Here is a 20622-nt window from a genome sequence, read left to right as displayed (position 1 = left end):
CATGTACCTAAAAACAGCAAAGCACTCATTTTATATACAGGATCATTGACTATAGTGTTTTACAGTTGGTCCTCAAAGACAGCAGAGCACTCCCGTCACATAGAGGATCTTTGACTTCAGTGTTTTTGCACCAGCTAGTTAAAACAGCAGGAAGGCCCTTTAGTCTTGAGGAATCTTTACCAAAGCATTTTTGCAGTTGTCACTTAAAAACAGCATAGCATTCCTCTAATATAGAGGATCTTTGACTGGAGTGTTTTTGCACTACAAGTCCTTGTAAATATCAGGGAAGACCTGTCATAGAGAGGATATTTGACTACAGCGCTTTTGTAGCAGGTGCTTGAATACAGCAGCGTGCTCCGATTACATAGAAGATCTTTGATTATAGTGTTTTTGCAATTGGTCCTCTAAGACAGCAGAGCAAATCTATCATTTAGAAGATTTTTGACCATGGCGTTTTTTCAGCAGGTGCTAGAAAACAGCAGAGCGCTCCTGTCATACAGAGGATCTTAAACTATAGTGTTTTTGCAGCAGGTCATTAAAGACAGCAGAACACTCCTGTCACATGGATCTTTGACTAAGATGTTTTTGTAGTAGATCCTTAAAAAAAGCAGTGCACTCCTGTCATATAAAGGATAATGGACCATATGTTTTTGCAGCATGTGCTTAAAAACAGCAGAGCACCCCTATTATGTTGAGGATCTTTGACTAAAATGTTTTTGCAATTGGTCCTCAAAGACAGCAGAGCAATCCTGCCATATAAAGGATCTTTGACAATAGCATTTTTGCAGCAGATGATTGAAAAAAGAACAGCGCTCCTTAGAACATCTTATACTATAGTGTTTTTTCTGTAGGTCATTAAAGAGAGCAGGACACTCCTGTCAGATAGAGCATCTTTGACCAAGGTGTTTTAGTAGTAGATCCTTAAAATCCGCGGTGCACTCATGTCATTTAAAGGATCTTGGACCATAGCGTTTTTGCAGCAGGTGTTTAAAACAGTGTTCCCCAACCTTTTTTGCACCACAGTTAAATATAGGCAATCTTTTCAGGAACCAGCTTTTCACTGGTGCCAGATAAATACAGCAAAAATACACGCATGAAAAATACAACTCACGATAACGCTGAATTAATGGGAGCCTTGGGCTCGTTTCTTTGCAATGAAATGCAGATGGAAATCAGCCTTGGGCTACAATTTGTCATATATCATTTATATGTTCATTAATTTGCATTGTATCATGTCACAAAGTTATAACAAATACTACAAATGGCTACTTCCTGAGAGGAGTTTTATTGTACATCTATAAACAAGTTTATTGGTGTGTGTAGTGCACGGGTGGGCAAACTACGGCCCGCGGGACAGATTCGGCCCGTTGTTCTCTTTCTGAGCAAAGATCTGTTTTGATAATTGCCACAACAAAACTGATACTACACTTTGATGAACTGGCATAAAAGGGTGTACAACAACACTGCTCCAACTAATAGAAAATGTAAGTGTTAATCGTCAAATACAATTTTTATGTTTATTTGATGTTCCGATATCACAAAACCAGTGAAGTTGGCATGTTGTGTAATTCGTAAATAAAAACAAAATACAATTATTTGCAAATCCTTTTTAACTTATATTCAATTGAATAGACTGCTAAGACAAGATACTTTAATGTTCAAACTGAAAAACTTGTTTTTTTTGCAATTAATCATTAACTTACAATTTAATGGCAGAAACACATTGCAAAAAAGTTAGCACAGGGGCATTTTTACCTCTGCGTTACATGGCCTTTCCTTTTAACAACACTTAGTGAACGTTTGGGAACTTAGGAGACCAATTTGTGAAGTTTTCAGGTGGAATTCTTTCCCACTCTCCCAGTCCGGGGTCTGTGTTGTCTTATTTTACGCTTCACATTGCGCAACACATTTTCAATTGGAGACAGGTCTGGACTAGTACCAGTCCAGTACCGGTACGCTTTTACTATCGCACTCTTTTACTATGAAACCATGCTGTGTTAACACGTATCTTGGCATTTTCTTGCTGAAATAAGCAGGGGCGTCCATGATAACATTGCTTGGGTGGCAACATATGTTGTTCCAAAACCTGTATGTACCTTTCAACATTAATGGTGCCTTCACAGATTAGTAAATTACCCATGCCTTGGGCACTAATACACCCCCATACCATCACCGATGGTGGCTTTTGAACTTTGTGCCTAAAACAATCCGGATGGTTCTTTTCCTCTTTGTTACGGAGGACATGACGTCCACTGTTTCCAAAAACAATTTCAAATGTGGACTCGTCAGACCACACACCACTTTTCCACTTTGCATTCGTCCATATTAGATGAGCACTGGGCCAGTGAAGCCGGCGGCGTTTCTGGGTGTTGTTGATAAATGGCTTTCGCTTTGCATAGTAGAATTTTAACTTGCACTTACAGATGTAGCGATGAACTGTAGTTACTGAGAGTGGTTTTCTGAAGTGTTCTTGAGCCCATGTGGTAATATCCTTTACACACTGAGGCCTGTTTTTGATGCAGTACCGCCTGGGGGATTGAAAGTCACGGGCATCCAAAGTTGGTTTTCAGCCTTGCTGCTTACGTGCAATGATTTCTCCAGATTCTCTGAATCTTTTGATGATTTTACGGACCGTAGAAGGTGAAATCACTAAATTCCTTGCAGTAACTGGTTGAGAAATGTTGTTCTTAAACGGTTTTCTCAGACATGTTTGCACAAAGTGGTGACCCTCACCCCATCCTTGTTTGTGAATGACTGAGCATTTCATGGAAGCTGCTTTTATACCCAATCATGGCACCCGCCTGTTCCCAATTAGCCTGTTGACCTGTGGGATGTTCCAAATAAGTGTTTGAGGAGCATTCCTCAACATTCTCAGTCTTTTTTGCCACCTGTGCCAGCTTTTTTGAAACATGTTGCAGGAATCTAATTCCAAATGAGCGAATATTTGCAAAAAATAACAACGTTTTCCAGTTCGAACGTTAAGTATCTTGTCTTGGACTTCGACTACAACATTTTTGCAGTCGGTCTCATATAGACGATCTTTGACTGGAGAGTTTCTGCAGCAGGTGCTTAAAACAGCAGTTGACTCCTGTCCTAAAGGCTCATTGACGATATTGTGTTTTTAAAGTATGTTCATAAAAAACGCAGAGCACTCCTGTTGCATAATCTTTGGCTAGTGTAATAGCAGTAAGTCCTTAAAAATAGCATGATGACAGAACACTCCTGCAATATTGACAAGCTTTGACTGAAGGCTTTTTGCACTTGGTCCTTACAAATAGCAGAGAAGTCCTGTAATAATAGAGGATCTTTGACTATAGTGTTTTTGTAGCAGAGCTTATCACACATGCAAATTTTGTTGGAAATTGAAGGTGAGAGTTACCATAGATTTTCTGGATGCCCTGCAGGTCATCGTGAGGTAGTTTAAAGTTCTCTGTGTCCATGTATTGGTAGAAAGGAGCCATGATAGCCGTGGGGTCGTTGGAGTGTTCCAGTCCGAGGGCGTGACCCAGCTCGTGAACAGCGACCAGGAACAGGTCGTTACCTAAAGACAGGATCAGAACAAAATACTGGAGTGATTACACCATAATGAAATAAACCAGTATCTTTTGTGGTGTGTTTTTATGCCTGTCCAAGCTTTAAATGACCCTAAATGTCCTAGAGAGGGCGCCATAACAGTTCCGTTTCTCCCTTTCTCTGATAATGAGTCACTGTGCTGTATGAAACGCCTTTCTTCAATGTATTCATTATGGAAAGCCCTGAGGCCAACTAGTATCCGCCTGGATGACTGCGAATGTGCTCACAGCTTACATTGTGTTCAACTGTCTTGTGGTTTTTCACAACAACAACAACACAAAAAAGGTGCAAAAAATGAGTCAAAAACATGAAATGTGTGCACATTTCAATGTGTGACTGAATGCCCACGACTTTCAAATTTGGGTCACTGTGTTCTTGCTGACAGTGGGCGCACTTTTATGATAATGTGCTCAGAACTTGTGACAAAACAGTTAGTCTGCAGAGAAGTGATGCAGGATTAAAAGGTACAGTTTGTGAATGCGTGATTTTTACATTGCAGGGCTGTCTCGTCTCATTACAAACATAAAGTTGTTACCTACGCGAAGCACGAAAGTGAAACGTATTGCTGTTTATTTGTTAGTTAGCCTTGTCGGAGGTCTGCAAGCATTATTTTAGTTTGTGCTACGAAATCTTACTGTAAAATATATGGCATGTTTTTCTGCGTATTTCCACTGTTTATCCATGCAGGTTAGGTTTCAGTTCACTTAAAACTAATGATGAGAAAGGAAATTTCAGGTTTTTACAGTTGTTCCTCATTTATCGCTGTTAATTGGTTCCAGACATGTGTAACGCAGGCGGTTTATTCCATTCCGTATGATGGGAACCTGAATTGTCCGATTGAGAGGCGAGTGTGCTAACCACCGAGGTTTACTAACATACACATGGTGCAGGCTAGGGTTGTATTAGTATACACTAATGAACCATATTCGGTACTATACCTCCTCTAAAAAGTATTGGTCCCCCATGCCCCTGCCCCCCTGTCGTTGTCACGCCATGTCATTGTTAGGTTACGAGCAAACGAGCATGTTCGGCAGCGCACAATCACGAAGTACTTGCAAGCAGACAATGTGTGTAGACAGAAAAGGTAGAACGGATGCATTTTAGCTTAAAAACTAACAATAAAGGTGAAACTATAACACTGAAACGCCCTCAGGAAGAGGGGCTTTAAGACATGGCTAAAGTCCATCTGCATTCTGCAGTGTTGTAGCTACTTCTAAATCACTAATCTTTGCCTCCATGGCGACAAATAAAGTGAGTTTCTTGCAAGTATCATCCCTACAGGACGAGGAATAGCTAAACATGCTTCACTACACAGTGTAGCTCACTGTCATCACAATGTAAACAAACGCCATTGGTGGCTCTACACCTAACATCCACTGTGATGATACCAAGTACAGGAGCGCATTTAGTCGATACTACTATGATGATATCGACATTTTTAGCATCACAACATCTTCTTTCATGGACACATGAGGACTTTGAATATGACCAATGTATGATCCTGGTACCGGATTGAAACCCACATCTGTGGTATCATTCAAAACTAATGTAAAACATCCAAACAACAGAAAAATAACTAAGTGATTATTGCATTATAACAGAAGTGTAGATAGAACATGTTAAAAGAGAAAGTAAGCAGATATGAACAGTAAATGAGCAAGTAGATTAATTATTCATTTTCTACCACTTGTCTTAATAATGTTGACAAAATAATAGAATGATAAATGACACAATATGTTACTGCATATGTCAGCATTGTCATGTCTTGTGATCACGTTTTGTTTAGTTATGTTCTGTTTTACTTAAGACTCCATTGTTTCCTGTTTTTCCACTTCCTTGTTTGCTTTGTTACCATGCCAACCAATTAGTTTCAACTGTCATGTCACGCACCTGATTTGTTTTGACTCACGCAACTGTTTAATCACCTGTATTATTTAAACCGAAAGTTGCCAGGAAGTCAGCCTGGCAACTTTACCTCTGCTCACTTCATGCTATGCTACCTCTGATACTGTCCATAGTTTTGCTTCCTATCATTCCACGTAAGTTTTGGTTTTTTTATGTCACAGTTATCGAGTTTTGTTTCATGTTCATAGTTTCTGCCTTTGTGCAAGTTTTTGTTCATTAGCCAAGTTTTTGTACTTCCGCCTTGTGCGCGCCTTTTGTTCCTTTTTTTATAGCAATTATTAAATATGTCCTTACCTTTACGCCATGCCCGTGCCAACTTTCCTTTGCATTCCGGAAAAACAAACCCCAAAGTCCACGTTATGACCAGCAGCTAAATTAGGAGCCTATGTTTGCTTACTTATTAATAAAATACAAGATGTCTTGTATGTTAACTACTTTATTTATGTACAAACTTGCAGTACAAAACATATGTCTAATGTACCCAAAGATGTTTTGTTAAATTAAAGCCAACAGGGCAATTTTTTTGTAGTCCCCTTTATTTAGAAAAGGAATCGAAATTTTTTACCGGTACCAAAATATTGGTATCGGGACAACACTAGTGCAGCCACACAATAAATTAATTTCCACAAAGTAGGAATCATTAAATCATCATTTTCATAGCCAGAAGATAAGACAAACATGTTTACGACCTTCTAAATACGTTTTTTAACATCACTAGAGCCCTTTACACATGAAACAACGCCCTTTCGTCACCTTTACACATTCTAAATACAATGTGGTAACGGTGCCTGAGGCTCAGCCAATCAGGGGCCACAATAATGAACAGTGCGTTCTGATTGGTTTGGTCTCCATGAATTGATTAACGTTGACCCCGACTTAAACAAGCTGAAAAACGTATTCGGGTGTTACCATTTAGTGGTCAATTGTACGGAATATGTACTGTACTGTGCAATCTACTAATAAAAGTTTCAATCAATCAATCAATCAATCCGCTCGTGGCCAATACTACTATGGTATGATATTTTTAGTCAATTTTGCCATTTTTATGCCTGAAATGCTTAATTTAGGACCAAATTGTATAATGTTTTTTGTTGTTATTTTGGTTAATATTTACATTCAGGAGTGTTTTTTTGCTGTGAGTCAGCATGTGTTTTTATGCCTTTTCCTGGAAATGTATTTTTTCTCGTTAAAATCACCATTTGATTAAAAGTAATAGTGCCCTCTGCTGCCTAGGAACGGGCGTGGCAACCTGTACAAGTCTTCTCGTTTGGATAAAGTAGCATGAAATAAGAAAAATAACACACAGAAGGGGCAGCACGGTGGTGCAGGGCTTAATGCATGTGCCTCACAATACAAAAGTCCGGAGTTGTTCTGGGTTCAATCCCGGGCTTGGGATCTTTCTGTGTGGAGTTTGCATGTTCTCCCCGTGACTGCGTGGTTTCCCACCGCCAAAAACATGCACCTGGGGATAGGTTGATTGGCAACACTAAATTGGCCCTAGTGTGTGAATGTGAGAGTGAATGTTGTCTGTCTATCTGTGTTGGCCCTGCGATGAGGTGGCGACTTGTCCAGGGTGTTTGCCCGAATGCAGCTGCGATGGCTCCAGCGACCCCGAACGGGACAAGCGGTAGAAAATGGATGGATGGATGGAACACACAGAAGAAGATACTAAAATGTAGGTTAATAGAAACTCTAAAGCAGTGTTTTTCAACCTTTTTTGAGCCTAGGCACATTTTTTTCATTGACAAATTACGGATGCACACCACCAGCAGAAACGTTAAAAAATTAAACTCCACCAGGTTTTCTTTTTTTTTTAGTTTGTTGTTGTTTTCCTGTGTGTAGGGCTTTAGTTCCTGTCTTGCGCTGAAATTTTGGTAGCTCTTCCTGTTTTGTAGATGTTTTCCTGTAGCAGCTTCACACCTTCCTTTGAGTGCTATTGCCTTACCTGCTTTGTATTGTCAAACAAAACTATTTCAGTTGTTAAGACGCTATCCTTGGTAAATGGGTTGTACTTGTATAGCGCTTTTCTACCCCTTTTTAAGGAGCCCAAAGCGCTTTGACAGTATTTCCACATTCGCTCATTCACACACACATTCACACACTGACGGCGTGGAGCTGCCATGTAAGGCGCTCCCTAGGACCCATCAGGAGCAAGGGTGAAGTGTCTTGCCCAAGGACACAACGGACATGACTTGGATGGTAGAAGGTGGGGATTGAACCAGTAACTCTCAGATTGCTGGCACAGCCACTCTACCAACTTCGGCACGCCGTCCCCTACCAACTTCGCCACGCCGTCCTTCTTTGTGGGGACATTGTTGATTGCCATGTTATGTACGGACAAACACTGTAAGTCTTTGCTGTCGTCCAGCATTCTGTTTTGGTTTACTTTGTAGCCAGTTCAGTTTTACTTTCGTTTTGCATAGCCATCCCTATGCTTTTGTGCCTTTTCCTAGCGGGACTTGCCTTTTGTTAATTTTTGGTTTAAGCGTAACATAACTTTTTACCTGTACGCTGCCTCCCGCTGTGCTCTGCATATTGGGATCACAAAAAAAAAACATCCTCGACGCGTTTCGACTTCTACAAAGCAATGAACTACCCACTGCCACCTACTGATATGGAGTATTACATGGTTAGCCTGCGGAGCTCTATACAGCACAGACTCTAGACTGGACCAATTAGGTGAAGTTGTATAATTTCCCACGGCACACTAGTGCACACAGTGGTTGAAAAACCCTGCTCTAAAGCATCTGAAGTCAAAAGTCACCTAAGAAAAGGTTGTAGTTCTTTTGAAATCAAAAAATAAAAACTGGCATGGTCAGTGTACTGAATGAGGTTGGCATGCAACTTGCAGTGCCAACCTGATTTGGACAGACACACGGCATGTCCGTACTGCATGTGACTAGATCCGTCCCCGGGAGATAGTTGCCCTTTAAAAACATGATATTCACTTCCGCTAGCATCCACTGACCCAAGACCAGCGGCTAAAAGGTTACACCCTCGTCCCTCGTATAGTGAACATAGATACATGCAACACAAGCAACCCTTTGCATCCAAAGCCAAAGGAAGGCCACACCGCAAGGACTCCCAAGTGAGCATCCGGGACTGCCATTAGTGCACATGTCATAATGCATCATTTACAATTACACTGGGGTGAATGCCCATTAAAGACTATGCATGCCTTTTTAGACCCATAAAAGGAAGACAGGCTCATTCCCGAATGAGGCTCTGGGAAAGATGGGAATCTGAGCTGGAGGTTTGACTACGATCACTCCATGTATAAAAAGAAAGTTAATGAGGATAAGCACAAAGCCACAATATTATTCTATTAGCATGTACTATATCATACACAGTTCTATTGTTATGTTTTCATTTATTTGATAAATGCACTGTATTTATTAGCAGTGTCCATCCATCCATCCATCCATCATCTACCGCTTATCCGAGGTCGGGTCGCGGGGGCAGCAGCCTAAGCAGGGAAGCCCAGACTTCCCTATCTCCTGCCACTTCGTCTAGCTCTTCCCGGGGGATCCCGAGGCGTTCCCAGGCCAGCCGGGAGACATAGTCTTCCCAACGTGTCCTGGGTCTTCCCCGTGGCCTCCTACCAGCTGGACGTGCCCTAAACACCTCCCTAGGGAGGCGTTCGGGTGGCATCCTGACTAGATGCCCGAACCACTTCATCTGGCTCCTCTCGATGTGGAGGAGCAGCGGCTTTACGTTGAGCTCCTCCCGGATGGCAGAGCTTCTCACCCTATCTCTAAGGGAGAGCCCCGCCACCCGGCGGAGGAAACTCATTTCGGCCGCTTGTACCCGTGATCTTATCCTTTCGGTCATGACCCAAAGCTCATGACCATAGGTGAGGATGGGAACGTAGATCGACCGGTAAATTGAGAGCTTTGCCTTCCGGCTCAGCTCCTTCTTCACCACAACGGAATCGATACAAAGACCGCATTACTGAAGACGCCGCACCGATCCGCCTGTTGATCTCACGATCCACTCTTCCCCCACTCGTGAACAAGACTCCTAGGTACTTGAACTCCTCCACTTGGGGCAGGGTCTCCTCCCCAACCCGGAGATGGCACTCCACCCTTTTCCGGGCGAGAACCATGGACTCGGACTTGGAGGTGCTGATTCTCATTCCGGTCGCTTCACACTCGGCTGCGAACCGATCCAGTGAGAGCTGAAGATCCCGGCCAGATGAAGCCATCAGGACTACATCATCTGCAAAAAGCAGAGACCTAATCCCGTGGCCACCAAACCGGAACCCCTCAACGCCTTGGCTGCGCCTAGAAATTTTGTCCATAAAAGTTATGAACAGAATCGGTGACAAAGGACAGCCTTGGCGGAGTCCAACCCTCACTGGAAACGTGTCCGACTTACTGCCAGCAATGCGGACCAAGCTCTGACACTGATCATACAGGGAGCGGACTGCCACAATAAGACAGTCCGATACCCCATACTCTCTGAGCACTCCCCACAGGACTTCCCGAGGGACACGGTCGAATGCCTTCTCCAAGTCCACAAAGCACATGTAGACTGGTTGGGCAAACTCCCATGCACCCTCAAGAACCCTGCCGAGAGTATAGAGCTGGTTCACAGTTCCACGACCAGGACGAAAACCACACTGTTCCTCCTGAATCCGAGGTTCGACTATCCGGCGAAGCCTCCTCTCCAGTACACCTGAATAAACCTTACCGGGAAGGCTGAGGAGTGTGATCCCACGATAGTTGGAACACACCCTCTGGTCCCCCTTCTTAAAGAGAGGGACCACCACCCCGGTCTGCCAATCCAGAGGTACCGCCCCCGATGTCCACGCGATGCTGCAGAGTCTTGTCAACCAAGACAGCCCCACAGCATCCAGAGCCTTAATGAACTCCGGGCGGGTCTCATCCACCCCCGGGGCCTTGCCGCCGAGGAGCTTTTTAACTACCTCAGCGACCTCAGCCCCAGAAATAGGAGAGTCCACTACAGATTCTCCAGGCACCGCTTCCTCAAAGAAAGACGTGTTGGTGGGATTGAGTAGGTCTTCGAAGTATTCCCTCCACCGATCCACAACATCCGCAGTCGAAGTCAGCAGAACACCATCCGCACCATACACGGTGTTGATAGTGCACTGCTTCCCCTTCCTGAGGCGCCGTATGGTGGTCCAGAATCGCTTCGAAGCCGTCCGGAAGTCGTTTTCCATGGCTTCCCCGAACTCTTCCCATGTCCGAGTTTTTGCCTCCGCGACCGCTAAAGCTGCACACCGCTTGGCCCGTCGGTACCCGTCCACTGCCTCCGGAGTCCTATGAGCCAAAAGAACCCGATAGGACTCCTTCTTCAGCTTGACGGCATCCCTCACTGCTGGTGTCCACCAACGGGTTCTGGGATTACCGCCACGACAGGCACCAACAACCTTGCGGCCACAGCTCCAATCAGCCGCCTCGACAATAGAGGTTCGGAACATGGTCCACTCGGACTCAATGTCCCGCACCTCCCTCGTGACATGTTCGAAGTTCTCCCGAAGGTGTGAATTGAAACTCTCTCTGACAGGAGACTCTGCCAGACGTTCCCAGCAGACCCTCACAATGCGCTTGGGCCTGCCAGGTCTGTCCGGCCTCCTCCCCCACCATCGCAGCCAACTCACCACCAGGTGGTGATCGGTAGAAAGCTCCGCCCCTCTCTTCACCCAAGTGTCCAAAACATAAGGCCGCAAATCCGATGACACAACTACAAAGTCGATCATGGAACTGCGGCCTAGGGTGTCCTGGTGCCAAGTGCACATATGGACACCCTTATGTTTGAACATGGTGTTTGTTATGGACAAACTGTGACGAGCACAAAAGTCCAATAACAAAACACCACTCGGGTTTAGATCCGGGCGACCATTCTTCCCAATCACGCCTCTCCAGGTTTCACTGTCGTTGCCAACATGAGCGTTGAAGTCTCCCAGTAGGACAAGGGAATCACCCGGAGGAGCACTTTCCAGTACTCCCTCGAGTGTACCCAAAAAGGGTGGGTACTCTGAACTGCTGTTTGGTGCGTAAGCACAAACAACAGTCAGGTACCCGCCCCCCCACCCGAAGGCGAAGGGAAGCTACCCTCTCGTCCACTGGGTTGAACTCAAACGTGCAGGCTTTGAGCCGGGGGGCAACGAGAATTGCCACCCCAGCCCGTCGCCTCTCACTGCCGGCAACGCCAGAGTGGAAGAGGGTCCAGTCCCTCTCGAGAGAACTGGTTCCAGAGCCCTTGCTGTGCGTCGAGGTGAGTCCGACTATATCCAGCCGGAACTTCTCTACCTCGCGCACTAGCTCAGGCTCCTTCCCCCCCAGTGAGGTGACGTTCCACGTCCCAAGAGCTAGCTTCTGTAGCCGAGGATCGGACCGCCAAGTGCCCTGCCTTCGGCTGCCGCCCAGCTCACAATGCACCCGACCTCTATGGCCCCTCCTATGAGTGGTGAGCCCATTGGAGGGATGACCCACGTTGCCTCTTCGGGCTGTGCCCGGCCGGGCCCCATGGGGACAGGTCCGACCACCAGGCGCTCGCCATCGTGCCCCAACTCCGGGCCTGGCTCCAGAGCGGGGCCCCGGTGACCCACGTCCGGGCGAGGGAAATCTGGGTTCATTTTGTTGTAATTCCATAGAAGTCTTTGAGCTGCTCTTTGTCTGATCACTCACCTAGGACCTGTTTGTCTTGGGAGACCCTACCAGGGGGCATGAAAGCCCCCAGACAACGTTGCTCCTAGGATCATTGGGACACGCAAACTCCTCTACCACGGTAAGGTAGCAGCTCAGAGAGGAGTACTACCTTTTATTAGGAGTGTTCCGATAAGATATTGATCACAATTAAACATGAACACATCACATTATACCGACTTACATTTAAAACAATTACATTTAAGCTTCAATACGAGGACTCCTGCAGCATGTTTACTTGTACAAAATTGGACAGCCTGCAGTTAACATCTAAATTTACTCCAATAAGCACACAAATGTATGTTTTCTTGTATTTTAGTCTAGTCATTAACAAAAGGTAAACATGGTAGGCTATGGGCTACAGTAGCAGCTAAGCGCATAATAGCACACAAACTAGACCTTTTGCATCAAAAGAACCATTTGGGCCCGTTTCCACCAAATCATAACCTACTTGAGCCACAAAACCTATTTGATCACTTTGTTGAAGTTACTGCCACATATACAGTTTCATTTAACCTATGGTCACGTTATGTTCCTGTCTTGTTCTTTATACCCACATATTTTTCATGTTATTATGTTACTTTTTTTTGTAGTTTCCTCCTATGGTTTCATTAAGTAAAGACCCACATCTGTTGCCACCTGACAATTAGTCAGGAAAATGACTTTAAACAAGTAAATAATTGTAGTTCATACAAGGATTCAATGTGCTTTGGTGGCTGCATTTCTCATTGTCCAAAAACAGGGTATTGAGAGACTACATGATTATCACATCATTGAATTGGTGAAAATGATTCCCCCCAGTAGTTCAAGGTGCGTGTGTGTGTTTGTGTGCGTGCGTGCGTGTGTGTGTGTGTGTGTGTGTGTGTGTGTGTGTGTGTAAGTGTGTGTAAGTGTTCTTGTATTTCCACCCTTCTTAAGACATCCACAAAGAAAAGTATCTTCCATAATGAGGACCGGTGACCAAGTTAGGACCGACATCATGGTCCCAATACGGAAAACCATTGCATCTAATAGAGAATGTCTCATTTGCACCCCTAGTGGGGAAATCTTTCAAAATTAGGGTGGTCCTAAAAAGGAGGGATTTTTCAAATTGACTGTGTGTCGGTTTCAAAACTGCTCCCCTTCTGGTCAACATATGAAATAACAACTGTGTAAAAATTTGAAGTGCTTCCCCTCTGGCCAACATATGTAATAACAAGTGTGTGTAAGAAATCGAAATGCATCCTCTTTGGCCAAAATTAATACAAAAAATGTGTATGTAGGGGCATACTGTAATAACTTGGAGTAAATAAAGATTACTCCTTTCTGAGCTGCCACCATATTGTGGTAGAGGGGTTTGCGTGTCCCAATGTCCTAGGAGCTATGTTGTCAGGGGGCTTCTATGCCCCCTGGTGGGGTCTCCCAAGACAAACAGGTCCTAAGTGAGGGATCAGACAAAGAGCAGCTCACAATTACCACTCCACTTTAACTTAGAGTCAGCACAAGTCCACTCATGAACGCTGATGATAAATAGGTTAGTGTTTTTTCTTACCTCCCATTGTTTTCTTTTTGACTCATTTCCTTTGATCAAGTCTTTTCTAACATTCCACACTACAAAATAATGCAAATATATATGATCCGTGCTGATATCGGTATCAACTAATAAGCAACACTCCAATATCAGTATTGTTTCAAAAGGGAAAAAGTTGCATCGGGTTAACTGTAGTATTTATATGTGTTTAAACTGTTATATATCTATTTGTTTAGCGTTACCATTTTGTTGAATAATACTTAAATCACAATAACAATTCTCAGTTTGTTTCAATCAAATAATATTGATAACTTTTTTATTTATTATGAATATTAAGAAAATAAACACAATAATCAATACAATATAGTGTAATAAATGGTTTGAACTATATTAGAAATACATGTTGTAATATATCTAATAAATATATACATATTTAAAACAACAACCATCACTATGGAAATACAGTACATATTTTCATCTTGTACATTAATATATACCTTTGTGCCACTAACTTAGCAATTCAGAAAAATAAATGCCACAAATAAACAATGTTAGCATAAACAATGTTCCCTATGTCTTTTGGGCAACTTTTGGCAAACCCCACCAAACCAACAACAAGCCTCCAGGAAGAGAGCCTGCATCACAAAATGCTACAATTTTGAAAAATGTATAATTTTCTGTGAGCATGTAGCATCCCACTGAGAAGCAATGTCTCCAAATAGATGTTCTTTCACTCCTGTCATATGCAGACAAACAACAGACAGACAAACAGATGGGCTGACGCGTCCTTGCACAGCACAGTCTGATGGCTAGAAAACTGCATCCTGTATCCTTCAGATCCAGCTGGTCCAAACTGTTTAGCTCTCCATGATATTATTTGCCCCACTCTGTCCATTTTCTTTTGGTTACTTTTCTGTATTTTGCTTGTCTTGTTTACTTAAATGTTACAATTCGTTACATTGACTATTTCTTTGATAGATAAGCATTATATTTCATTAATTTCAGCATAAACAACAAGCAAAACGTAGATCGTCAGAAACTCTTTGATTCCTGCTTGTTGCTAGGCAGAATTCAAAGGCTTCGATTATTATTATTTTCTGATGAATGACTAAAAAATGACATGTACAAGCCCCATCCTTTAAAAACACTAAATAACTCCATAAACAGCATGGTAAGGATGATGAGACAATTGAATCTCTGCTTTGTGTTAAATATAAAATTCTCCTTCACTCACCGTCATGGTTGGGGTTACCAAGGGTCCAAGGTTCGTCCGAGTCAAAGTGAGTGTCCCCGCCAATGCCTGGCCCGGGAAAGTAGGCATGGGCGAGGAAGCCACCCTCCCCGTCAAAGGGCGAGCTGTCGCCATGGAAACCGGAGGCAAAGATGATGGTAATGTCCACGTCGCGTCTGCCTGTCTCCAGGGCGCTATAGGGGACGGCCTCAAAGCGCAGTGGAGTCACTCCCTGCCACACGTCGAAGGCCCGGCGGATGGCGTCGTGGGTCTCGCGGGCGCCCACCTTTGGCGTGACATTTTTTATGCTGGGGGTGAAAAAAACTCATGTTAATAATGGACCAGATGCTGAACAAAAAAAGGTGAACTTTTTCCACAATAAGTACCACAGTTTTTGGTTTGAACAATGGTTTTTGTCCAGTTATTTTTGTTTTATGTTTCTATTATAAATAAGGATGTCCGATATTATCGGCCGATAAATGCTTTAAAATGTAATATCGGAAATTATCTGTATCGTTTCATGACTTTTTAAAACGCCGCTGTGTACACGGACGTAGTGAAGATGTACTGAGTGCCAATAAACCTTACAGGCACTGCCTTTGCGTGCTGGCCCAATCACATAATATCTGCGGCCTTTCACACACAAAAGTGAATGCAAGGCATACTTGGTCAACAGCCATACAGGTCACACTGAGGATGGCCGTATAAACAGCTTTAACACTGTTACAAATATGCGCCACACTGTGAACCCACACCAAACAAGAATGACAAACACATTTCGGGAGAACATCCGCACCGTAACACAACATAAACACAACAGAACAAATACCCAGAATCCCTTGCAGCACTAACTCTTCCGGGATGCTACAATATACACCCCCCCGCTACCCCCTACCCCCCCACACACACACCTAAACCCCAACCTCACCCACCTCAAGATCCTTATGCTCTCTCAGGCAGAGGATGTAACAAATTTCAAGCTGCTGTATTGAGGCATGTTAAAATAAATAATGCTCTTTGTGACTTCAATACTAAATATGGCAGTGCCATATTGGCATTTTTTATCCATAACTTGCGTTGATTTACTTTGGAAAACCTTGTTACATTGTTTAATGCATCCAGCGGGGCATCACAACAAAATTAGGCATAATAATGTGTTAATTTCTCGACTGTATATATCGATATCGGTTGGTTAATTAAGAGTTGGACAATATCGGAATATCGGATAGCGGCAAAAAAGCCATTATCGGACATCTCTAATTATAAACAATATTTTTTCAACTCTGATGTGTCATGACCTCCGTGACAGTTGTGGAATTCCTGTTTGGGTGGCGTTTGAGTTCCTGACCAGTGCTCCTATCTTGTCTTTTCACGTCACTTGTCTGCCACTGAGCGCTGGGTCCCACAGCTGTCCCTGATTGGCAACTGGGACAAATCTTATTATGGTTGTTCCTGTTGCCAATCAGGCTCCTATATATGTCTGCCCAGATAGGGTTGGATAATTATACACTGTACACGTTTTTTTCTCGGCCCCATGTGAGTGATTGCTTTAATTGTGCAACACCTAGCTGCACAAGTTTTTGTTCCTGAGCACTCCCTAGCTGCACAAATTTATGTTACGTATACTTTTACCTGCATTCAGCCTGCTCTTTTTTTAATCCTTGGGGTAATGCTGCAAGCACCGCTTCCCTCCTTGTTACATGATGTTCTTTAGTACTACTGAATGGAGCCAACATACCACCAGTGGTAGGCGTACCACAGTTGAAGAATAAATTGTCCAGATTAGAACAAGGGTACAACTTCAGGGAATACAAGGGGCGTGCCATTCAATCTGCGACCAATCAGTATCGGCCAGTTTTTGTGGAAAAAGTATGTTGTCGCCATTGCCAATTAATGCTTTTTGATGCTGAACACTGTAGGCCTATATTTATTTTTTCGTCCTCCGGCTGACAAGCTAGCAGGTATTTATGGGTCTCCATACACAGTGTGGAGCCAGTCCCCTCAATTAATAATCATCCCCTCCATTACATCAAATAAACTACATTTCTTAGTATCTTAATTGTGACTGTCATGAAATATAATGATCACTGAAAGACAAGGCTCAACATGATACACATCGAGAGCAAGCCTGGAGCAGGCATGCTAATAGCGAAGCTAACTTTCAATAATAACAAAAATAAGTGCTTAGTAAAGTTTACGAAGTGTAGATAGAACCATGTTACAACAGAAAGTAAGCAGGTGTTACCAGGAAATTAACAAGAGAGCAAACCACGGCTCTAGAATCGCAAACGGCTCTTTAGTGCCACCCTAGTGGCTCCCTGGACCTCTCTCAGTGATGTGTGAAAATGGAAAAAGATAAAGAAAAAAAAAAAGTTTTTGTTTTAATATGGTTTCTGTAGTAGGACAAACATGACAAAACCTTCCTAATTGTTAGAAATCCCACTGTTTATGTTATACATGATTCTCCTATGAGAGTATTTGGCAAGCACTGTTTTGTCCTACTAATTTCAGCCATCCTTGAACTCACCATAGTTTGTTTACATGTACAACTTTCTCCGACACTGCCACAGAAAGATAGGCTAGCTGTATGTACATATTGCATCGTTATGCCTCGTTTGTAGGTATATTTGAGCTCCTTTAAGTTCCTTTACTAATGTCCATCCATCCATCCATCCATCTTCTTCCGCTTATCCGAGGTCGGGTCGCGGGGGCAACAGCCTAAGCATGGAAACCCAGACTTCCCTCTCCCCAGCCACTTCGTCCAGCTCTTCCCGGGGGATCCCGAGGCGTTCCCAGGCCAGCCGGGAGACATAGTCTTCCCAACGTGTCCTGGGTCTTCCCCGTGGCCTCCTACCGGTTGGACGTGCCCTAAACACCTCCCTCGGGAGGCGTTCGGGTGGCATCCTGACCAGATGCCCGAACCACCTCATCTGGCTTTTCTTCCTTTACTAATGTCCTTTGTGTAATGAATTTATATTTGCATGTCTCATGATGACACATTATCTGTATGTAATATTGGCTGCCATTTTAGACCACAGTAAACGTTACCCAGCAATATTAAGGGAAGTATCAGTACATGATCACTACTCGAGTGATCAAATCGATATTTTCATTTTTTCTCAAAATCATTTTTTTCATTGTTTAGAAATTCCCTGAACAAAGGGGGACTTTGAGGGCAAAACATATTTACTGGAGTAATAGATAGTAGCTTTTGCATTTGTTTTGTTTTTGCCTACTATTGATTATGTTTTGATTAAACAATTGTATTTAATAAAAGGGTCAAAGGAACTACGTTTGTAGTTTAAATATCGTGTTAATTTTTTTAAACTACCAATAGCACTCGCTATATATAAAAAAAAACTATTTGCAGCTGTAGATTGTCCATCATGCAGTACTGTTTAGTTTAGCATTATGCAGAATGTTACGCTTTTTACTAAGTTATTCTGCAAAAGATAGCATACTTAGTCCCACTTTTTGGCACCCTTGCATTGCAGTAGTTCGGTACCTCAAGTACAGGTACAGACATACTGCACTCTCTTGATTAGTTAGGACTAGACAAACTAAAGTGATTCAGTTGGTGGCACATTGAAAGCTTAAGGTAATTTCCACAATTGTGTCTTTTGCGTTTTTATGCAACACTTGTTCTAAAAGGAGACGCCTCAACAATAGGTGTTAAACAAGAGAAAAAAAATGTCAAGCTGAAGTTGTTTGAGGACTCCAACTCGTACTTGCCAACGTGTAAGATAGACTGTTAAATTATTTTTTAGCTTGTGTCACCCTTGCTTACATTCATTAATTAGGTGTTTTCGTTTGAATGGTAGAAGTGGTTAACGTACTGTTTGGATATAACCTCAAAGGTGTTAATTAATGATGAACAACTTTGGAACAGAATATTTGTTTTCAGTCATTTCCCAGTCTGGAATCCCGGTCAAACTGAAAGTAGACCAGGATTATATTTGGCCTTTGAGGTTCATCACAATGGTCTTTTTTGCAGGGTCAAAAGTCAAATAAAATTATTCCCCTAAGGAACCACCACACACTAAAGGGTGAACATTTATCAAACTTGTAACCCTACTGTGTTGCCTGTGCTATTTTTTTTTTCTGGCAAATTTCACGTTTTCAAACTCTATAGGTCATATTGACCTAAGATTTCTCAAAGAGCTTTACAATACACTCAGTATAGCTTTGGGGTGTTTAATTTAACCGCTATGGAATTTGTTACACACCTTTAGAAGACTGACAGGTACATGTTTTAAAAATTTAGCAAGATTGATTAAAACAGGGGCCCTGCGACGAGTTGGCGACTTGTCCAGGGTGTGCCCCGCCTTCCGCCCGAATGCAGCTGAGATAGGCTGCAGCGACCCCCCCCCACAACCCCACAAAAGGGACAAGCGGTAGAAAATGGATGGATGTATGGATGGTTAGAACAGGGGTGTCAAACTAATTTTAGCTAAGGGGCAGCATGGAGGACTATTAAAATCATGGCATTAAAACTAAAAACTAAAGACCACTTCAAATTGTTTTCTTTTTCTTACTTTGGCCAAAAGTAGAACAAACACATACTGAAAATATTACAATAAATATATAGAAAAAAATACCGGCAGCGATCAAGTTTAGATCCATGAAGGAAAGAAGAAAGTAAATGAATGTTAAATACTGAATACATTTACATATGCATAGAAATTTGTTTTCTTTTGTATATTTTTTTTTTATGAATTAAGTAATGTTTATGACAACGTTTTCCAAAACACAGAATAGAATTTGAGATACAGCATGATAATGCATACATTTATAATTTGTTTTCAAAACAGTTACAAAAAAGTGGGACCCCAAAATTTACTGTGGGAGCCCATTTTTATAACTTGATGGGGTTCCTGGGACCCCATTTTGAAAATTCCTAATGCCAACACTGATGGAGTATTGGTGCGTGCAAAACTGCAGCAGGCGGCGGTTGCCTGCGGGCCGGTTCTAATACTAATCAAATATCATCCCGGGGGCCATAGATCATTCATTTGCGGGCCGGACGTGGCCCGCGGGCCTTGACTTTGACACATAGGCGTTAGGACAACATGGCCATCATCCAGCAAACTTCTTTGCAGGGACACAGTCAGGGCTCAGCAACAAATAGTACTTAAATCATGGACCATGTATCTAATGATTATAGAAATTTGTGTTACATGTGTCCTAAACATTTTGAATACAACCCAGAGGGGGCGCTGCAATTGTCTTGTAGAAAAAGATGACGTGACACTATTTAGGTAGCGCTGGGGTCAGCAACCTGCGGCTCTTTAGCGCCCGCCTCGTGGCTCTCCGGAGAATTTTCTATATCTTATGAAAAATGGAAAAAGATGAGGGAAAAATATATTTTTTGTTTTAATATGGTTTCTGTAGGAGGACAACCATGACTCAAATCTCCCTAATTGTTAGAAATCCGTGATTAGAGATTATTTGAGGAGCGCCCTTTTGTCCTGCTAATTTTGGCGGTACATGAACTCACCGTAGTTTGTTTGCATGTACAACTTTCTTTGACTTTCTAAGACGAGTTTTATGCCACTCATTTTTATTTTCCTCATTTTGTCGACCAAACTTTTAATACTGTGAGTGAATGCACAAAGGTGAGCTTTGTTGATGTTATTGACTTGTGTGGAGTGCTAATCAGGCATATTTGGTCACTGTATTACTGCAAGCTGATCAATGCTAACATGCTATTTAGGCTAGCTGTATGTACATAT

General features: G+C 42.8%; 1 protein-coding gene across 2 annotated transcripts in view; it reads right to left on the bottom strand.

Moving 5' to 3' along the window:
* Window positions 1–20622, bottom strand: part of mmp16b (matrix metallopeptidase 16b (membrane-inserted)) — an 80073-nt gene that overhangs the window by 10369 nt on the left and 49082 nt on the right. For both annotated transcript variants that reach the window (XM_061920576.1, XM_061920577.1), the window contains 2 exons: window positions 14894–15198; window positions 3380–3541 (listed from right to left, as the gene is read on the bottom strand). In XM_061920576.1, the coding sequence (XP_061776560.1) occupies window positions 3380–3541; window positions 14894–15198 (467 nt within the window). The remainder of the gene's footprint in view (window positions 1–3379; window positions 3542–14893; window positions 15199–20622) is intronic.

Source organism: Nerophis ophidion, linkage group LG14 (assembly GCF_033978795.1).
Source record: "Nerophis ophidion isolate RoL-2023_Sa linkage group LG14, RoL_Noph_v1.0, whole genome shotgun sequence".
NCBI lineage: Eukaryota > Metazoa > Chordata > Actinopteri > Syngnathiformes > Syngnathidae > Nerophis > Nerophis ophidion.
The sequence above is the reverse complement of the archived record's forward strand: the minus strand, read 5'-3'. Positions and strand labels throughout refer to the sequence as shown.